This window comes from Ornithorhynchus anatinus, chromosome 1 (genome assembly GCF_004115215.2).
Source record: "Ornithorhynchus anatinus isolate Pmale09 chromosome 1, mOrnAna1.pri.v4, whole genome shotgun sequence".
In the NCBI taxonomy this organism is placed as follows: domain Eukaryota; kingdom Metazoa; phylum Chordata; class Mammalia; order Monotremata; family Ornithorhynchidae; genus Ornithorhynchus; species Ornithorhynchus anatinus.
This window is the reverse complement of record NC_041728.1, coordinates 53,954,121-53,974,805: the sequence shown is the minus strand read 5'-3', so window position 1 is coordinate 53,974,805 and position 20,685 is coordinate 53,954,121. Positions and strand designations below refer to the sequence as shown.

General features: G+C 41.7%; 1 protein-coding gene and 1 long non-coding RNA gene across 10 annotated transcripts in view; one reads left to right on the top strand and one right to left on the bottom strand.

Annotated features, from left to right (window-relative positions):
• The window catches only part of UNC79 (unc-79 homolog, NALCN channel complex subunit), a 169,684-nt gene extending 155,576 nt beyond the window's left edge, over positions 1-14,108 (bottom strand). For 4 of the 8 annotated variants that reach the window (XR_005659965.1, XM_039911870.1, XM_039911872.1 and 1 more), the window contains exon 1: positions 13,554-14,108. Coding sequence is in view for 7 of the 8 variants with exons in the window: in XM_039911870.1 (XP_039767804.1) it covers positions 13,554-13,593 (40 nt within the window). In the remaining variant the exon portion in view is untranslated. Of the gene's footprint in view, positions 1-7,089; positions 7,419-13,553 lie in introns of those variants that run through there. The other 4 variants (XM_029066312.2, XM_039911874.1, XM_029066329.2 and 1 more) reach the window with 2 other exon arrangements.
• Positions 6,839-11,237, top strand: LOC114812242. 2 transcript variants are annotated; one of them, XR_003759901.2, is made up of 2 exons: positions 6,839-6,977; positions 10,594-11,237. It is a non-coding gene; the product is annotated as an uncharacterized LOC114812242 (long non-coding RNA). The 2 variants fall into 2 exon arrangements; XR_003759900.1 differs by lacking the exon at positions 6,839-6,977 and adding an exon at positions 8,634-8,811.
• Positions 14,109-20,685: the final 6,577 nt, after the last annotated feature.

The window sequence follows — 20,685 nt, the reverse complement described above, 5'->3', positions numbered from 1 at the left end:
GGGTGCTGGCAGCCCCACCCTCTTCTTTCTACCTCACTCTCAAATAGAACTTTCTACTTAAAAATACATTTAAGAAAAACACAATGATATTTTGAAAAGACAATATGCATACTTTTTCCTCTCAAAATCTCTCCTTTGATCTCCCTGTTTTTAAGCATTCAATTCCCCTCTTTATCTAGCATTCCTTCATCTCTCTGGTGTAGTCAGATCCTTTTCAAGTTGTGGTTTTTCCTTTTGGAAGGAGCTGATGTCTCATTTTAAAACAAGGAAGATAGACCTTAACATTAAAACTCTTGCTCCAATTTTGTTTAATCAAATCAGTGCATCATTTCATTTTTGTCCCTCTATTAAAATTAAAACAAAAGTATCCATCCCAAAATGCTTTGCATTTATCACTACCATCTTCCCTTTGTTTCACAGAATGAATAAATCTCTGTAACCAGACAAAAGTGAACAAGAGTCTAGAATGAAAACTCTACTTTTTATGGCTTACTTTTAGGGAGCATTCCTTATTTCTAATCATTTATTTTCTTCTCTAAATTCTGGTTCATGCTATCCTTTCCCCTCCAAAGTTTCCCCAAATAGCTTTAAAGGACATTTTCCTACTCTTCCATTTTCTTTACAATCTATTTTCTCTCTCTTCTCCCAATTAGTCTGCATTCATTAAAAGCACATGTCCTCCAAGAGGCCTTCCCTGAACAAGTGCTTATTTCCTCTTCTCCCATCCCTTCTGCATCACCCTTGAATTTGCATCTTTAATTGACCCCTTTCTCGGCCCCACAGCCATATCTTTTATTTATATTAATGCCTGTATCCCCCTCTAGACTGTAAGCTCACTGTGGGCAGGGAACATGTCTACCAAAACATGTCTACCATCTCTGTTATGCCACTCTTTCCTAAGAGCTTAGTACAGTACAATATGATTGACTGAATTATTTTTATTGGCTGTAGATCCCAATAATTCTGTAGCAGTGTAAAATGTCAATAGGAGCTGCATAAAACCATGCTGGAACCTGAAGGATAGCTCAGAATAGACTCCCAAGTAATGCAGGAACCAACTTTCACCATTTCTTGTTACTCCTCTACATAGCTAGAGGAAAACTCTTTCTTTTTAAAAAAATGGGATTTATGCACTTACTGTGTTCCAAGCACTGTATTAAGCTTTGAGGTAGATACAAACTAATCAGGTTGGACACAGGCCATGTCCCACATGGGGCTCACGGTCTAAATACCCATTTTACAGATAAAATAACTTAGGCACAGAGAAGTGAAGTGACTTAACCAAGATCATAAAGGAGACAAGTGGTGGTTCTGGATTAGAACCTGGGTCCTTCTGCTTCCCAGGGTTATGCTCTATCCACTTTATCCCGCTCCTCCTCAAATAAAAGACCTAGAATGTGATACCCTAATATCCAATGTCATCCACTTCTGAGAAACACCTAAACCTTGAAACCCCACTGATTCACAGTCCTTTGCCAGTGAGTTCCTTGTGGACAGGGAATGTGTCTACCAATTCTGTTGTGTTGTACTCTCCCAAGTGCTTAGTGCAATGCTCTGCACACACTAAGCACTCAAAAACCATTGATGATGATGAACTCAGAGAATTCATTTCTCTACAAAATCAACTTGCCAAAATATACAAGACTGCAGAACCTCTTGGTTCTGGTGAGCAAACACTCTACAAATATCAATGATTGATTGTTGCTCCTTTCTTTTTTTATAGTCTTGTGACATCTGTCGGTACTATGAGGACATATTATGCAAGTGGAAGGTAAATACTGAGTCCAGATTTTTCCAGAGCCAGAGTCACTACTCAGGAATAAACTCAGCAATTCATTAAAAACATCCAACAAAGTCATACTTTCGTTCCCCAGGTACACTAGACCTAAATGAAGGGAGGACAGTTGAGAAGCAGATCTTCCTCAACTGCCTTTCTGTATCCCAACACCAACTAAGGCTGCTTTAGAAACAGAAAGGGGAAAAAAAATCAGCCCACTACTCTCTGCTTTTGTGCAATAGTGGGTAAAACCACCATATGTTGGTGCCAACCCTTATAAAATTCCTAGTTTATTTTCTCCAGCTGGGGTCTACATTAGCTCTACCTCCAGTAATCTCTCAGTTCATAAAGGTCTCTTAGTTTGAATGCCATTTTCAAGGTTACCTCATTATCCCCACACTGAGGCTGTCAGTGAGGCCATAGAGGGGCACCCTAGAAAACATTTTGAAATTTTCATTTTCTCCCTTGCTTCCTCCCTCTTGTCCAGAAGCACTGCCATCCACTACACACACAATTCCAAAGGATAACCCTGTCTCCACAGCTCTGAAGAGGCCGAGAAAAGGCCAAGTCAGGCCAAAGCTGGCAATCAGGGGCTGATTTCTCCTTTTCAGGTACCATTTATCATATATCTCCTCATCATAAACCTCTTCAAGGATGAGATAAAAATGCTTTGCTGATAGAAACTGGGAAGTAATTCTCAAAGGTCCAGAAGGAGGTCTTCTTTGCAAACCTGAAAGTATGTGTTAAATCATAATTTCATGTTTCCATTTCAGTCATGTATTTGATTTGTTCCTTAAAAATTAATTTAACTTTCTGGAGTGACTTTCATTTAGGTTCTAGAGTTTGGCCAAGAATCTGAGACCAATGGCTATGGTAAGTACCACCACGTATGGAATAATTATGAAGAGTAAAGCCTATATTTTAGGCTCTTACTTAGAAGGATGACATATTGTCACATTCTATTCAGTATCTTTGCCTTGAAGAATAAAAAATCTTAGTGATTCCAGGAAATGTAGGAATTGTAAATCTAATGTTTGAACCATCTATAGTGTATAAAGGTAGCATGCTATTAAGGCTACTTTTTTCCCAAAAAATATATCTTTAGTGTAATACATTACATTAAACCTATGTATTTCTGTGGATTAGTTTTAGAAATCTGGATTCAATCCATATAAAATAAAAACAAGAACCATGCAAATTCCAAGATAAGTAGATATATTACAGTCTGCATGTAAGATAACACCACAGATTCTGTAATTGATGGAGACTATGGCCATTCTATTTAAGGAGGCTTGAAGATTAATAATTAAAGAAGGCTTTATTTAAGGAAAAGCCAGACCCAAACTAGTTCAGGGAATCTTCTTACTTCCCAGTAGAATGTCCCTTTCAGACTAGAGCAGATTGCTGGGTTGGTGAAGGGTTGGAACTTCCTCCCCATCCATATACACCAGACCACCACTCTTCCCACCTTCAAAGCATAATTAAAGCCACATCTTCTCTTTGAGGCTTTCACTGATTAAGCCTCTTTTTCCCAGCTCCCTCTCCTTTGTGTGTCATCTGTGCACTTGGATCTTTGACCTTTGGGCATTTGATATTCACCCCACCCTCAACCCCACGGCACTTATGTACATATCTGCAATTTATATTAATGGCTTTTCTCCCCCTCTAGACTGTAAGCTCACTGTGGGAAGGGAAGTGTGTGCCAACTCTGCTGTATTCTTCCAGGCATTTAGTATACCGCTCTGCACATAGGAAAGACTCAAATTCCAATGATGATGATGCTCTGATTCTTCACAAGTGGGGTTATAGGAATTGGGGATTCCCTCTATTTGCACAAAAGAGATCCCAAATACAGAACTTTCTGTGTGCAGAGAGAGGCAAGCTCTTATTTGGCTTACAGAAGTCTTTTCCTTTCCTTTAATCTGTTCAACAGACATGATTTTTATGCTTTTCGTGATCTTTCAAGTTTTTCTCTTTTCAAGTACATTGAATTTTTCAGTGTGCAGGGGGTTCTCTGCAAGAGATAATAAACTCCTTGTCGACAGGTACTACCTTCCTCCGTGCTTCGTGAAGTCCAGTGAATGAAAAGCTTGCCCTTAAGTCACTGTGGATAGTGGTGATGTGAACCCTTTTGAATATACAGAAAGGATCCAGAGACTTTCACACTCTCAGGGATCCTCCTGAATATGGAGCAGCTCTTGGGCGCAAAGGAGGTTAGATTCCTTCCAAGGTTTTAGTCAAGCACATACGTACCGGGCGCGCTTCCACGTACTTGGAGAGCCAGAAAAACATGAGCAGCCCATTCACCCACCTTAGTACGTAGCCGCAGAAGAGCTATTGTCCAGCAGCTAAGAGGCCAGCCAGTTGAAAGGCCATCAGAAACAATCCTACTGTCTGATTACAGTACGGGTCTTTCCCGGCAAAGTCAGCCAGGTGGGGAGAAGGATACATGGTAAAAAAGCAGAACAGCACAGACCCTCAAGCATGGTGAGATAACCGGATTGGTTGAGCCACAGGGACACACGTGCATCTGGTAATGAGTGTATTTTTTCCCAGTGCCAGCATTTGGCTTCTGCCGAGTAGACATGTGCTTAGCCTCGTTATGTCATTTACATAAGCAACATTATTTTTGGCAGCACACATAAGCTTTATACCCTTGACATTTCTATAAAGATGTTGTTTAAAATAACACTTTAAAAGCATCTAACCCTGGGCGGCTCCATCTCTTTCAAAGGAAGACCCCCAAAAGAAAAAAAACCTAAGTTCCTATTTTAAAGCTTAGATTAAGGAATTAAAATGTCACATTAATGATACTCCAGTTCCAGATACTGCATTGCACACATCAATATTTGGCTAAGAGGAGGAGGAAAGCAGCATTTTATAAAAGCATTTAATAGTGTGCAGTCTGTGGAGAAATTGCTAGAAGCTTTCAGCTTATCACAATTGCCAGGATGTAGAAGAAACAGTATGAAAATATAAATATAGCCCAAAGAAGCCACATCCCTTGTTAGTCCCAAAATCAATTTCCTTATCCTTTATTCCAAAAGCCCAGGAAGATACGATGATCACATTAACCTGCAAATGCTCATCCCAGAGTCAGCTGGCAACTTGGCCATGTTTCAAAGGGAAGTCATAAAAACCATTTGGTTAAATGGTATGCAATCACTCTTTTCCCCACACACAATGCTCATCACCTTAGTCACTGCACTGCAGCTTTCTCAGCCACCGAAGTGGCTTAGAACCACCCTGAAACAATCTAACCCTAGTCTAAACTAGGGAGTCTTCATTTTGACATGGTCCAACTTAGATTGTAGATAGAACTCCAATTACTGGCTCTGCAGTCACTACAGTCGTCTCCATCTCCCCCACTGGACTTCACTCCCAATATTTGATTTGCTAGGCCCCAGGAAGGGCTGAGTTAAGGCAGGGACTCAAAGGCCCGAAGCCCCCCCAAGCATCCCATAATGTGGCCCTCAGCTGCATGAACTGTCACTGCAGCCCTGACCCTCATCAAAAGCCACCCTCAAGTAGGGCTGGATGAAGCATACTCCTGCCCCCCAAAATACACTTCTGCTGCTACAAACCTCCCTTCCTTTCCTGGAGCTCTGGCCTGTGGCAGGGGGAGGGCACAAGGTGTTTGGGAACTACAACCCTAGACGATCCAGCTCAAAAGACCCGGCTCATCTATGGTAAATCGTGAAAAGGAGAGAGCCCACAGTCCTGCAGGTGGGGGGTGGGGGAGGAGATGGGAAAGATAATCACTGCCCCTCCCCCCCCAAAAAAACAGCTGTCCTTTCCTTACCATCCCCTGCCCCAAAAGTCCTTAGTTGTTAAAGAACCAATCCGGATGCAGGTGAACCAGCTGAGGCTCCAAAAATAGCCCCAGTTGTCAGCTGAACATGCTAATAGCCCCATTAGCTCCAGCTAATTGCTGGGGCATTGGTGACTATGGAAAAAGAGCAATGCCAAGAGCATATTAAGACCCAAGCCATCAGTCCCCACTAGTCTGAGAGACTGAAGTGAGGACGGGAGAGATTCTTTAAAGGGTGTCAATCATAGTAAGAGGGGAAGAAACTCCATTCTTGTCACAGGCAGTGTGACTGCGATTTCACACATAACATAGGGGTCTTTCAAATCCATTAACCTTGGACCCACCGAGGGGTTAACGAGGCCCTGGTCACAGGGAGCGTGTGGTCTTATCACAACTATATAGCTACAACACCCCGTGCACAAGAAGATGGGAAATTACACCTCCCCCACAACTTAAGTGCCCAACACACTTAGTGACCTCACACATCTTTTCTTTGCTCCAATCCACACAAACCTGGGGCAAAAAAAAAAAAAAAGAATCTGGCTGATCATCTCATTGGCTCTCCCAACGTTGCTGGCAACTGAACACAAAGAAATTAAATGACTCGACCAAGGTCACACAATGAAGGAACCAGAACCAGTTGACCAACTGTTGCGCTCACTGTCCTTGACTATTCTGGGAAAGCGGGAAGTGCAAGGAATACTGGGGAATAGCGAGGGTTTATCAAACACTGTTGATGCCTCCATACTTACGTGAGATTCCTCCAACCCCTCTAGGCCCAGGCCCACAGAAGGCAAGCCTTATTAGCATACCACTGACAACCAGCGAATGCATTATTCGTGTTACAGATGTTTTTGTTTTCCATCACCCTTCAACTAAAACCTGCCGGCTTGTCATGTTCTGGAGTTTGAGTAGCTCCGCAAAGACACCCTGGTTTCTGTTTGGTGTTTTCTTTGGTGGGGGGGGGATCAGATAGCAACCTTTTTCCTATCTCTTCCTGGATCTCCCTGCCTTCCCCCCATCTTTCCCAGCCCCTGGCTTTCCAGGCTCATTTCTTCGGCTGCACGCAGCGTTCCGCCTGTCTCCCTCTTCCCCCGGCCCTCCTCTCCCCACTGCAATCAAGAGAAGTGGAAGCTGCAGATTGAAACTCCCTTATGGCTCCAGCAGTGGGGCTGGGCATGCTCAGTATCCGCGGCAGCTTTTGGACTCCAACCGTCGGCTCCCCCCCATCCACCACCCCTCTTTCCCCCCCTCAACCCCCCAACCGTTTTAGGCATTGATCTGCAAGGGAAGAAGGCCCCTCTTGGGGAAGGGGGAGAAGCAGGGACCGTTATGGCTGCTGCGGGAGGAAGATGCATTTTTCAGCACCAGGGATAAGGCGGCTGGATGGTTAGCCGTCCCCCCACCCCCATTTTTCTCTCCACTTTCCCACCCTAGGCCCCCCCCCAAAAGCTCACGAGGCCTGCCGGTGGGATGGCAATCCTGGGGGGACGTTACTTACACTGCTCCGCTTTGGTGGACATGATGCGGTCCGGATGGCAAGGCTTTGCCCCCGACTCTGTGGCTCGTGGCTTCGTTGCCTCCACCAGCCAACGTTGCAAGGAAATGAGCGCCTTCCCTCCCTCCCTCCTCTCCCCCTCTCCTCGGGCCCAGACCACATCGGACTCCGAATGCGGGCCCGGGAAAGGGTGGGGGCTGGGAAGAAATAAATAAATAACGGAAAATAAATCGCCCCCCGAGAAAGGCCGGGGATTTTCTCCGGCCCACCTCCACCCTCCCGCTCCTTCCCTGCCCCGGGGCTGCCCGGAGCCCAGGAACCGGGAGGAGGAAGGGGAAAGCGGCTCCTGGAAAGATGCAAAATGGGCTCGACCGGGGGAGGAGTATTTTCCATTCATAAGCCGCATCGAGAGGCCGGGAAGTTTCCCAGGGAAAAGCCTTTTAAAGCGCCGGAGCCCCCAACCATTTTCAGCCTGTCTGCTTGTTTTGTTTTGCTGTCTTCCTCTTCTAGACTGTGAGCCCGTTGTTGGGCAGGGATCGTCTCCATCTGTTGCCGAATTGTACTTTCCAAGCGCTTAGTACAGTGCTCTGCACCCAGTAAGCGCTCAATAAATAGGATTGAATAAGATAAATAAGATGAATAAGATTAAATGAATGAACCCCCACCCCCCAAGAGGTGTCCGAAGTTGGCCGGGGGTGTCCAGCCAGGACCCTGCTGGACCAACGGGGAAGGGGTTCCGGGGTGTGAGCCCATTTCTAGACTGTGAGCCCGTTGTTGGCTAGGAATTGTCACCATCTGTTGCCAAATTGTACTTTCCAAGCGCTTAGTGCAGCGCTCTGCACGCAGTAAGCGCTCAATAAATACCACTGGATGAATGAATGAGTCCCACCCCTGGTCACTCCAGCCTTGCTGCGGCCTAGGACTGAGAGGGTGAACGTGATGGAGGAAATGCTGAGCCCAAGGAGTCTGGGGGAGCAAAAATTGGAGACTTTCCCTCCCTGGTTGTTTAGGGAGGGTTTCCCCTCTGCATCCTCTCTAATATGCTCCTCTCTCCCTCCTAATAAACAAGAGATTGGGGGCAGCCCTGCAAAGGGATTTACTTGGGTAATGTTTAAAGAGGAAGGATGTTTTCATTAGAGATAATAATAACAATAATAATGATTATGGCATGTGTTAAGCACTTACTACGTGCTTAACCTTGGACCCACCGAGGGGGTTGCCTGTGCTGAAACAACAGGCAAGTGGCAGAACCGAGATTAGAACTCATGTCTTCTGACTCCCAAGCCCATTTTCCACTAGCCAACACTGCTTCTGCTGCTTCTTTATGGTATTTATTCATAACTGTGGTACTTGCTAAGTGCTTACTATGTGCCAAACACTGTTCTAAGAGCTGGGATAGATACAAGTTAATCAGTTCGGACACAGTCCCTGTCCCACACTGGACTCACACTCTTAAACCCATTTTTTTACAGATGAGGTTACAGGCACAGAGGAGTTAAGTGGCTTGCCCAAGGTCACACAGTAGACAAGTGGTGAAGCTGGGATTTTAGAACCCAAGACCTTCTGGCTCCCAGGCCTATGCTCTATCCACTACATCATGCTGCAACACAAGGCGATCGAAGATATGTAATTTGAAGATGAGGGACAATGAAGAACAGAAGATTGGTCCAAACCTGTCACCTGATAAGGATCCTGGCTCTGGGAGAAGACTTCTATCAGGAAAAAGTAAGGTTGGGGAAACTGAGGGTGCATCATCAGTATAAAGGGAGGAAGATCAGAAATACATGAGAAGCATGTGACCTACTGGAAAGAGCCCAGGCTTGGGAGTCAGAGGTCCAGAGTTCTAATCCCGGCTCCATGATTTATCAGCTGTGTGACTCTGGGTAAGTCACTTAACTTCTCTGTGCCTCAGTTATCTCATCTGTAAAATGGGGATTAAGTCCGAGAGCCCCATGTGGGACAGACTGATTACCTTGTATCTACCCCAGCACTTAGAACAGTGCTTGGCACATAGTAAATGCTTAACAAATACCATCATCATCATTATTATTATTATTAGCTTCTGCTTAAGACCTATGTTTCTGGATGCTGAACTTAAGAGTCCTGGACAAATAAGGATGAGCAATCAGAGTCCCATAGGCACTCAATAAATGCTATTAATTCTACAACACAGAATGAGAAAGTTAAAATAATTGTATTTATTGAGCACTTACTATGTGCAAAGCATTGTACTAAGTGCTTGGGAGAGTACAATATAAACAGAGTCAGAGACACATTCTCTACCCACAACAAGCTTACAGGCTAGAGTGGGATACAGACACAGTAGAAATAAATTACATACATAGTACATAGTGCCGTGGGGAGGTGAGAGGGGTGAACAAAGGATGCAAATCCAAGTGCAAGGACAATGCAGAAGGGGCTGGGAGAAGAGAAAATGAGGGCTTAGTTGGAGAGAGTGATCCTCTGTCAGATATGAAGAGAGAGGACATTCCAGGCCAGAGGTCGGTGGCAAAATAGATGAGATCAATATACAGTGAGGAGGTTGGCATTAGAGGAAAAAAGTGTGCGGGCTGGGTTATAGTAAGATATCAGAGAGGTAAGGTAAGAGAGGCCAAGATGACTGAGTACTTTCAAGTCTATGATAAGGAACTTCTGTTTGATGCAGAGGCAGATGGGCAACCACGGAAAGTTCTTAAGGAGTGGGGAAACACGGACTGAACCGTTTCTTTAGAAAAATGATCCATGCAGCAGAGTAAAGAATGGATTGGAATGGGGAGAGGCAGGAGGCAGGGAGGTCACCAAGGAGACAGATGCACCTATAAATATAAAAGCCTCCTTTTCCATGATAGTTTTCCAAGCCATATCAGTGTATTCAGAACTGCTCAAAAGTGAAGGAGAACTGGTCTTTGGTGAGACCATGTCTAATCTTGAAGAAGTATATGATCAGGTCTATTTCACAACATGTGAATGAGTTTGTTTCTTCATTTAGAGTAAATTCTGAATCAAGGCTGCCAATTATGTTACGGAGAAACTTGATTCCAAAGGGTCATCTTTGGGAGGTCACTGAATTCCCTGTGAATTAGTACTCTGCTCTCAACATGATAGACAATAAATGCTGTTAGTGGGGATGATAATGATGAGATAAATGGACCCAAATTTCAAAGCATGCACTGGGTGAATTGAACATTTTTCTCAAGGCAATCCAAGGCCGTTTCTAAAATAATCTTGTGTAGTCACAGTTTCACCTTCACTGTCTCGATCTATAGAGAGTATAGTCATTCAGAGTTAATATTTCTTTCATTCATTCAATCATATTTATGGAGCGCTTACCATGTGCAGAGCACTGTACTAAATGCTTGGGAAGTACAATTCAGCTACAAATAAGAGACAATCCCTGGCCTCAACGGGCTCACAGTTAATTCATAGTAAATGCATTTCATCTTGTAGAACAGTTCTAGAGTGGTGAAACACTTCTTGCTAAAATTGTACTTGTTTTATATTGGATAGAATCCCAGATCTGGACTGCACAACCAAAATGAAGATGAGGAGTGAAGAGCTATCTCTAGCAGATGACCCAACCAAGTCATAAAGGGAGCCTGAATTAGCCACTTGATTTGCTCTGGAGACAGCTAAACTGGATAATTTTCAATCAGCCACTGCACTTGGATTATAAAGGTCCAATCCTAGTTTCTTTTTCAATTATTAGGGAAAAGTGCTCAGCCCGGGAAGATGAAATCTACGTATACATGGAGTTGAGATACATAGTTAATACAAGAATCTGCTTCCATTCTTATCACAACTCACCCTTTGCTTTAAGTTGTTGCAAGAGAAATGTCTCTCTGGCTGGAAGGGGAAGAGGCTTCTATGCCTCCACACCCCCCCCCATCATTATAGCTGGGTTCCTCAACTACTTTGTGGTGATTTTATAAAACAATTAAATATATAATTTAGATGAAGATGTCTGAATTTCACAGACAAAAGTTACTGGAAAAAAAAACACTTTTCTTTATGTACTTTCCTACCTTAAGTTCAAGCAAATAAGCCTACAGTATTTTAAGTAAACCTTAATGAGAAGGGTTAAATTCAAGACGACGTGATGCAAAACATAACAGAACTTGAATAAACTATGCCCCTTAATAAAAGTGGTTTAACTTCCTTTGGGTTCAGCAATCAGCATCAACTGGGCTGAATTATTGGAGATAACGTATTTAAAACCTGTATAAGTATTTGTATTTAGTAAAAAAGACGACAGGAGCATAGAGCTGAAGGAGAAAGGGCACCTTACAGGATCAGAAACAGTGTTTTCCTTTACTTTCTAATTGGTTTACTAGAGAAGAAAAATGAAACCAATTTTAAAGTGTTTGCCTACATTCATGCCTCCTTAATTGTGTTCCAGGAACAGGCTAAACCCATAAAAACTTGAGAATCACTTGCTTGAGCAAATCTCAGTTTCTGGTTGTGTAAATAGGCTAAAACTCCCATAATCTATTATTTTTTAATTTACTTCAAGGAAGGAGGTTAAATTCTTTAGAGGATATTTAGAAAATTAAGAACAGCAATTTTTAAAACACTGATTACACCTATTAGATTACTTGGCAAAAGAAATTTGAAAGTATTTGGAGATGTTGTTTAATCCTTTTTAACTTTCACAGTTTTTCCTAACAGTCCATAATTAAGATATGTCTCAGAGGATGCATTTTCGACCCACTTTAGGAAATAGAGTTTGCAAACACTCAAATATTCCCTTCTACAAAAAGTAATACAAAGCCATGGTGTGAAAAGAAGGGACCTGAAACAAAGTGTTTGGCATAATTACAAAATTTGAGGTCGAACTGGTTTTCTAAATAATGGACATTTTTGTTATTAGAAAACTGTTACACAATTAAAAATTCTCTCATTTTCCCATTAACTTTCCATAGTACCCATCATTCTACTACCAAATGCCGTCATTTCAATCCTCCTGTTTCAAGGCAGGATGACATATAAATAATCAAGATGCTGATTGTCCACCCTATTCTTAAAGACCACCTGAGATAGAAAATTCCCAATTCCCTTTATGACAGTAACTAATGTGCAGCTCTACTGACCACAAGATTTTCTTACATCTAACCCAAATCTCTGTTGCCAACCATGTTTTATAGTTCTACCTTATGAAGAAATGGAGGACCAGTGTTAAGTACCGTCATAAACCATAGCAAGATTTAGCAGTTTAAAATCTTCCAAATTGCTTTTTTTTTTGGTGGGGCAGGGATAGGGGACATTATTTAAAGACATATATTGAATCATCCCTCAACTTTCTCTTTCCAGTTTATATCATACTACTTCCTTTAACCTCTTTCCTCCTAGGTGATATTTTCTTATTCTTAAATCATTTGCCATACTTCGCTGCACCTTTCCCACATCCCATGAAAATATGAAGATTAAAACCAATGCAATACTCCAATCTGGAAGTGATCAACCCTTAAAATTGCAAAAGACTTATTTCACGGGTAGAGCATGTTTATGTACCCTGACCCAGTGTCTCCCACTAATACCTCCAGCCCCATGTTAGCTTTTTTAAAAAAAATTCAGTAGCTCTGGTTCATTTTTGCCTTATTGTAACCACCTGATCTCTTTCCAGCTCTGACTGTGCTGAGTAAGCATAAGATAGGGAATTAATTTACTGTTTAATATTGCCTCCTTCCCTGGGTCTGGTTCCTAACTTTAAAAAAAAAATTACCAGTGCTTCTGATTTGCTAATTCATGTCACATAATATTACTGTCCATTAAGATATTGAAAATTGCACTCGATTTCACTTCACAGGAAAACACAATTTGTGTTCTTACTGACTTCACCCAAATCATAGATTAAAAACAAAAAAAATTCAATACTGTAGACATCTCAGTATGCCTTCTCAAATTGACACAGCTGCTATTTTAGGCATTGGGAAGTATTCTTGCTAACCAGAAGAGTTAACGTCAGCTTCTCTTTACATCTTATTGAACCGAGAAAAAATATTAGTGGCTATGCCAAATAAAATAAAAAGTTACCACTTTCCCAAACATAAAAAGAAACATTAGAAGTGATGCCAGAAATCTCAGGCAATACAAAAGGGTTTTTTTTCTTATAATGCAAAACTATATGAGCTCAATAAGGGCAGTGAATATGTCTGTTGTTATATTGTTCTCTCCCAAGTGCCTAGTAGAGTGCTTTGCACACAGTATGTGCTCAATAAATACAATCGAATAAATGAACATAAAAAGGCACCAAAACCCAACAACTTCTCAAAAGTAATCATGTCATTCCCATATATCCAAAGCTTACATACATATGTCAAACTACTTAAATACTTGGCTCTTAAAAGATACGTTGCTCATACAAAACATAAAAATACATGTGCACACCTACAGTTTCTGCTAAAATTTCATGACCTTAGTTCAGCAGAAATATTTCCCTTTCTAGCTCTAAGAGAACAATGAGAACTTACCTTCTTTAGGCAGAGCTGATAAGAAGGCCAATCGCCTCATCTTCACTAAGATTCCTCTTTTCTCAGTTTCATTCAATAATGGAAATATTAACTCTAAAACGTGTCTAGCAAAACAGATGGTGTTTCCATCAGGAAAATATAAGTTCTAATGACAACCATTATCAGATGTTAGAGTTATGAGACAAACCTCCTGTAAAAACCATAAAAAATGTCTTTTTCTCCCTCCCAAATTATACAAATGCTAGAAAATTAGAAAGATTGTTGATATAAGATTTGGTGACTTTGGGAAAAGAAAAATCAAGTTTGTCCCCAATCATATAATTGTGATAAATACTTTTTTCTCTGTTAAAATGGCACAGCAATAATCTGCTCTGTTTTTCTTAAAAATCCAAGAAAGTTTAATTTAGCCAAGAAAATAAAAATTCTGTTGCATCATCTTGATAAATCAGAATAAATTTTGAGTGAATTCTAGTAAATACCCTTAAATTGATTTCACATGAAGCCTGCCGATTCCTGAATCTAGTCTTCTATTCGGGGACCTAGTTGTCTTAGCTTGCGCTTTCCATGAGCAAGAAGCTCGTGCTTTCTTTATGAGGCAAAGCTAATGTTCTCTCTTGAATGCTCCTCTCTCTGAAAGCTTCCAAAACAACAACCTTCTGGCAGGTTGATAGAGGTTGAGGAGAAAAAATGAGAGAACTCATCTTTCAAATCTTTGACAATTCTTCATATTTAGCAATGCAAATTATATACTTAATGATAGAGTTGGTGGATGAAATGGTAAAGCTGTGTCACATATCTCATCATGACAATGACTCACAATGCCAATTTCAAAATGTAAAAAAAATGAACTTCAGAGCTTGGCTGTTTACTTTAACAAATGTAAATTTTAAAATCACAAGGAAAAGAAGCACTCTAATTTTAGGAATAAAAATTACTAGTATGTTAACAAAAAGAGAACTGGAAAAGATGAAACAAGAAAAAATATGTATTTTATTTTCCATCAGGCCCAAAGATATCACTGCCATTACAAATGGGGGGTAGAGAGCACAGCAGAGGCACTGATTTGGGAAGTGGTATTCTTCTCCATTCCAGAATTGGCAAAGGCAAATGAGCTAGCTGGGCCATTTTTGCCAGCTTGGTACTTTAAAAGGCAACAATAAAAATGACAACTAGTAATTCTACACTTGAACTAGGTGTGTATTAACTAGGTGGGAAGAGCCAATCTTGAAGATTCAAAGTTTGAAGCGTCACAGTAAAGATGAAGTAGAAAATGAACAATTTACAGTGAAACCTGTTGCTGACAAGGCATTTTGGGATCATCTATGCCATGTGTTTGGGCCTCAGTTGGATTGTTTGTCTGCACTACTCTCCGCAGGCTAAATTGAACTCTCCACTTCACTTGGGCAGCTAAGTCTGCTGGCATGTCAGAACTTGGGTTCAACATTTAAAAAAAAGACTTAGGAAGACTTTGAGTGATGATAAAATGTGATAAAATGTTATGAACCACTACTTTGGTGGAGTGAAAATATTACCATTACTGTGCACAATTATATGACTAGATCTTGATGGTGCCACTCATGGGGTACAGCCATGACTATTCCAATCAACTGGTATCACAGACCAGCTGCAACTTCTCCTGGAGAGGTCCGACATTGTTTGCTATCCTGAGCTAAGTACCCTGCCATGCGCATTAAGGTATTTTTTTTATGGCATTTGTTAAAAAGTGCTTACTATGTCAGGCACTGTTCTAAGGACGGGGGTAGATACAAGCTAATGTTGGTATTTGTTAAGCGCTTACTATGTGCCGAGCACTGTTCTAAGCGCTGGGGTAGACATAGGGGAATCAGGTTGTCCCATGTGGGGCTCACAGTCTTCATCCCCATTTTACAGATGAGGGAACTGAGGCACAGAGAAGTTAAGTGACTTGCCCACAGTCACACAGCTGACAAGTGGCAGAGCTGGGATTCGAACTCATGAGCCTTGACTCCAAAGCCCGTGCTCTTTCCACTGAGCCAGCTATCAAGTTGAACACAGTCCCTGTCCCACATGGGGCTCACAGTCTCAATCCACATGTTACAGATGAGGTAACAGAGGTGAACTGACTTGCCCAAGGTCACACATTAGACAAGTGGCATGGTCAGGATTAGAACCCAGGTCCTTCTGACTTCCAGGCCCGTGCTCTATTCAGTAGGTCATGCTGCTAGCTGATGAGCATGATAACTGAAGTGACCTTTACTTTAAACCAAGTCATTTTATAGAGTAGCCACTGTCAACAAGAAAGTCTATAACTTTGGGCAAGTCACTTCACTTCTCTGTGCCTCAGTTACCCCATCTGTAAAATGGGGATTCAAACCGTGAGTCCCACGTGGGACAACCTGATCACCTTGTATCCCCCCAAGGCTTAGAACAGTGCTTTGCACATAGTAAGCACGAAGCAGCGTGGCTCAGTGGAAAGAGCACGGGCTTTGGAGTCAGGGCTCATGAGTTCGAATCCCAGATCTGCCACTTGTCGGCTGTGTGACTGTGGGCAAGTCACTTAACTTCTCTGGGCCTCAGTTCCCTCATCTGTAAAATGGGGATTAAGACTGTGAGCCCCACGTGGGACAACCTGATTCCCCTATGTCTACCCCAGCGCTTAGAACGGTGCTCGGCACATAGTAAGCGCTTAACAAATACCAACATTATTATTATTATTATTATTATTAACAAATACCACCATTTATTTTTTTATTTTACTCTCTGTAGCTTTGTTTTTGCCTTGAATGCTGCTTCCTGTTGGGTGATGTAGGACTCCATTTTCCCTCTAAAGGTATCTACTCACCCATAATACCGGGTAGTAATAAACATGTAATATGGCATCTTTGCTTTTTCACCTACATTAAAGTACTGCAGATACTCTGATTGACACATTTTGATGTTCATTCCTTCTCAAAACAATTCTGAAGTTCATTTAAGAAACTAAGACCCAGAACAGGGTGGGTGGAAACATCTCCAGCAATTTTCAGCTTCCTGGGATTTTTGATTGTTAAACGTGACCAATAATAACTACCTGTCACAAGCCCTTTTATAGATATTTTGGTGCTATTGAACTCCAGAAAGCAACATTCCAGGTTTGCTCTCTGTAATAAATATCATTTATTCTTATATTGTAGTTTACTACAATAAAAGTTAGCATAGAGTAGAAAGGTAGTACAGTGCAAAGTTAGTACTTCTTAGTTTTTGGTTCTCAATGTCTCTTTGTAACTAATGTATCTCTTAAAAAGTACTTGCAAGTTTTAGAATGACAGTATTTTGGGGTCACTTTCTTGTATTCTAATGTTTTATATTCATGTAGAGTAGGAGATTAAGTTCAGATTTGGGCTTCAAATGTCCAGGAGTTTTAGGCACCTTTATTCAAAAAAAGAGAGGCTAGGAAATCAGAGTACAGTGACTTAGGAAATGAATTTATGAATTTTACGACCAGCTTTCCTATATCTTCGACTCTCTACCCACTAAGCCATTTTTGGAACAAAACTTAGCCACGAGCCACCACTCAAACAAGTTAGACCACAAAATTGCCAACTAAACAATGCCTTCCTAAGGCCCCCGGAAAAAATAACATACCACCGTAACTCAAACTATTTTCAAATGTAATATTAACCTACCCTATCTTTCACTTTTCTTTTGCGTCCCAGAATTCAATAGCCTTCTGATTATTTTAGCCTTAGTCACTGAGATAATTGAAAGCATAATTGAGTCAAAGGGCTAGGACAAAACGTATTTTTGGAATAATTTTCTTTACAAAAAAAATTACGATTCGGACTTGAATCTGCCCTGGGAAAATGTACCTTTAAGATCAAACCGAGGTGAGCTAGAAATACCCTATAAAGCTAGCGTTTCTGGAGCTGATTCAGAATTTACGTCACTTACCCTCCCTTTAACCCGTTTATCTGAATGACAGATGGCATTTTAGGCCTGTTTTAGGTCAGCCCTTTCCCCGCCAACATCTCTGATCCCACCTCCCTAAGGGATTTCAAGGCCTCCCCCAGAGTTCAGGTAAGTTGGTAAAGGGTACAGAATGGTTACTGAAGGAGAGGAGTGAAGGTAAGTAAGTAGGAGAAAGCTTCTTGAGTACTTTAAATCTAATGGTGATGAGTCTCTGCTTGATGTGGAGATAAATGGACAGTCATCGGAGATACTTAAGGAGTGGGTAGACTTGTGCAGAATGATTTTTTTTTACCATCAATCTATTTATTGAATGCTTACTACGTGCTGAGAACTTACTGAGCACTTGGGAGAGTACAATCCAACAGAATTGGCAGACAGCTTCCCTGCTTACAATGAGCTTACATGATTGGACAGCAGAGTCAGGTATGGACTGGAGCGAGGAGGGATTGGAGGCAGGGAGATCAGAGGCTGGTGCATTAGTCAAGACAAGACTTGACAAGTGCTTGAACAGGTGTGATAGCAGTTTGGATGGAAAGGAGGGAGCGAATTCTGGAGCTGTTGTGGAGATTGAATCAGCAGGATTTAGTGACTGACAATAGGTGGGTAGAAGAAGAGGGATGAGTCAAGGATAATGCCACAGTTGCAGGCTTGTGAGAATGAAGGATAGTGGTTTTGTTAACAGTGACGAGAAAGGCGGAAGGAGGAGAGAGTTTAGGAGGGAAGGTGAGAAGTTCAGTACGTGGAGTTCGCTGCCAGGGTAATGGCTGTGAAACAATATGAAGATCTGCTCTTAACAGTCTGCTCCAATTTCCAGTTATGGTAGTGGATTCAATCACAGGATTTCTCCCCATTTAGGCAAGAAGGAGAGTGGAGAAGTAAACCTTTGGTTCATGCTCCTTTGTTGGATTACGATTACCAAATGGCTATCATCTTCTCCCAGCTGGGGTGTATGGTGAAAGTCAAAGCCTACTCGAAGGGTACAACGGAAGCCACAGATAATCAGATGGTGGCTATCCTGGATCAACAAGTAGCTAGTGGAGCCTGAGAATGAACTTCTACTTCTCCTGCTCCTACATCTCTAGTACTATTTCCACCAAAGCAGTTGTTCCAGGTCTTCCCCAACAACTGAATGAAGTCCCGGCCCTCACTCCATGTGGATGATTGATGAACATGGTGTAGGGTGGGAGAGAGTTGTCCTTAAGACTGTGTGGTAAACGTAGTAACAGCATGGCCCAGTAGAAAGAGTATGGGCCTGGGAGTCAGAAGACCTGAGTTCTAACCCCGCTCGGCTACTCGTCTGCTGTGTGACCTTAGGCAAGTCACTTAACTTCTCTGTGCCTCACTTACCTCATCTGTAAAATGGGAATTAAATCCTACTCCCTTCTATTCAGACTGGGAACCCTAAGTGGAACAGGGGCTGTGTCCTACCTGCATATCTTAAGCCTACTGCAGCATTTAATATTGTATATGCTTAACAAATAGCATATTAAAACACCCAACTGTGCATGGCCGCTGATGGGCTGTCCTGAACAACACTAGGTGAGGGGAGCCCAAGGATCTGAGAGATGAAATTATGTTCATGTGATATCATGAGGCCTCTATCATCGAAGCTCAGAAACAAATATCTGGCAGTTACTGGATGTGGGATGATGACCCACCCCAAGGATGGATACCAGAAGGTACTGTCACAATTGCCTAGTCCTTGCTCAGCATAAAAGCCCTATAAGCAAGGCAAAGTCAGGAGAGTAGAGAATTATGGGGCCACTGGAAAAGTTACAGACAGATTCTGTGGGACCCGTCCCCAAAATAGTGTGGACCAATCCTTTCACCAAGTGGGTAGAGGCGGTTGCTGTAATAATAAAATAATAATTGTAGTGTGTGTTAAGTGCTCACCATGTGAAAATCACTGTGCTAAGTACTGGGGTAGATACCGTACAATTAGATGAGACACAATCTCTGTCCCACACAGGGCTCACAGTCTAAGACAGAGGGAGAACAGATATTTATTCCCATTTTGTGGTTCAGTTTCCTCAACTGTAAAATGGGGATTTAATACCTATTCTCTCTCCTACTTAGACGGGGAGCCCCAAATGGGAACAGGGACCATATCCAACCTGATTAACCTGTTTCTATCCCAGCACTGAGAACAATGCTTGACACAGGATAAGCACTTAACAAAAACCATAATTATTTTACAGATGAAGAAACTGAGATACAAATAAATTAATATTATTGTTATTATTATTATTATCATTCTTAGTAGTAGTAGTACAGAAGCAGCATGGCCTAGTGGCAAGACAGCAGGGACTTGTGAGTCAGAGGATGTGGGTTCTAATCCTGGCTTCGCCACTTGCCTGCTGTGTGACCTTGGGCAAGTCACTTAACTTCTCTGTGCCATGATTACCTCATCTGAAAAATGGGGATGAAGACTGCGAGTCTCACATAGGACAACTTGATTACCTTTTATCTAAGCCAGTGCTTAGAACAGTGCTTGGTACATTCTAAGTGATTAACCAATACCATTATTATTATTACTATCATTACTATTATTATTATACTTGTTAAGGGCTTTTGCTTAGAACAGTGCTTGGCACATAGCGCTTAACAAATACCATGATTATTATGATTATCTTTATATCATATAGTATATATAATATATAATATTATATTATATATATTATATAATATATAATATAATGTATATAATCATATATTATATATTATATAATATATAATATAATGTATATAATCATATATTATGATTATGATTACTGAGTCACGAGAAGCAGCGTGGCTCAGTGGAAAGAGCACGGGCTTTGGAGTCAGGGCTCATGAGTTCGAATCCCAGCTCTGTCACTTGTCGGCTGGGTGACTGTGGGCAAGTCACTTAACTTCTCTGTGCCTCAGTTCCCTCATCTGTAAAATGGGGATTAAGACTGTGAGCCCCACGTGGGACAACCTGATTCCCCTATGTCTACCCCAGCGCTTAGAAGAGTGCTTGGCACATAGTAAGTGCTTAACAAATACCAACATTATTATTATTATGATGATTATTATTATATGTATTAAGGGCTTACTATGTGCCAAGGACTGTACTAAGTGCTGAGGTAAACCCAAGATAATTGGGTTGGACATAGTCCATCCCACATGGGGCTCACAGTTGGAGAGAAGAGGAGTGCTTAGTAATAATAATAATAATGATGAT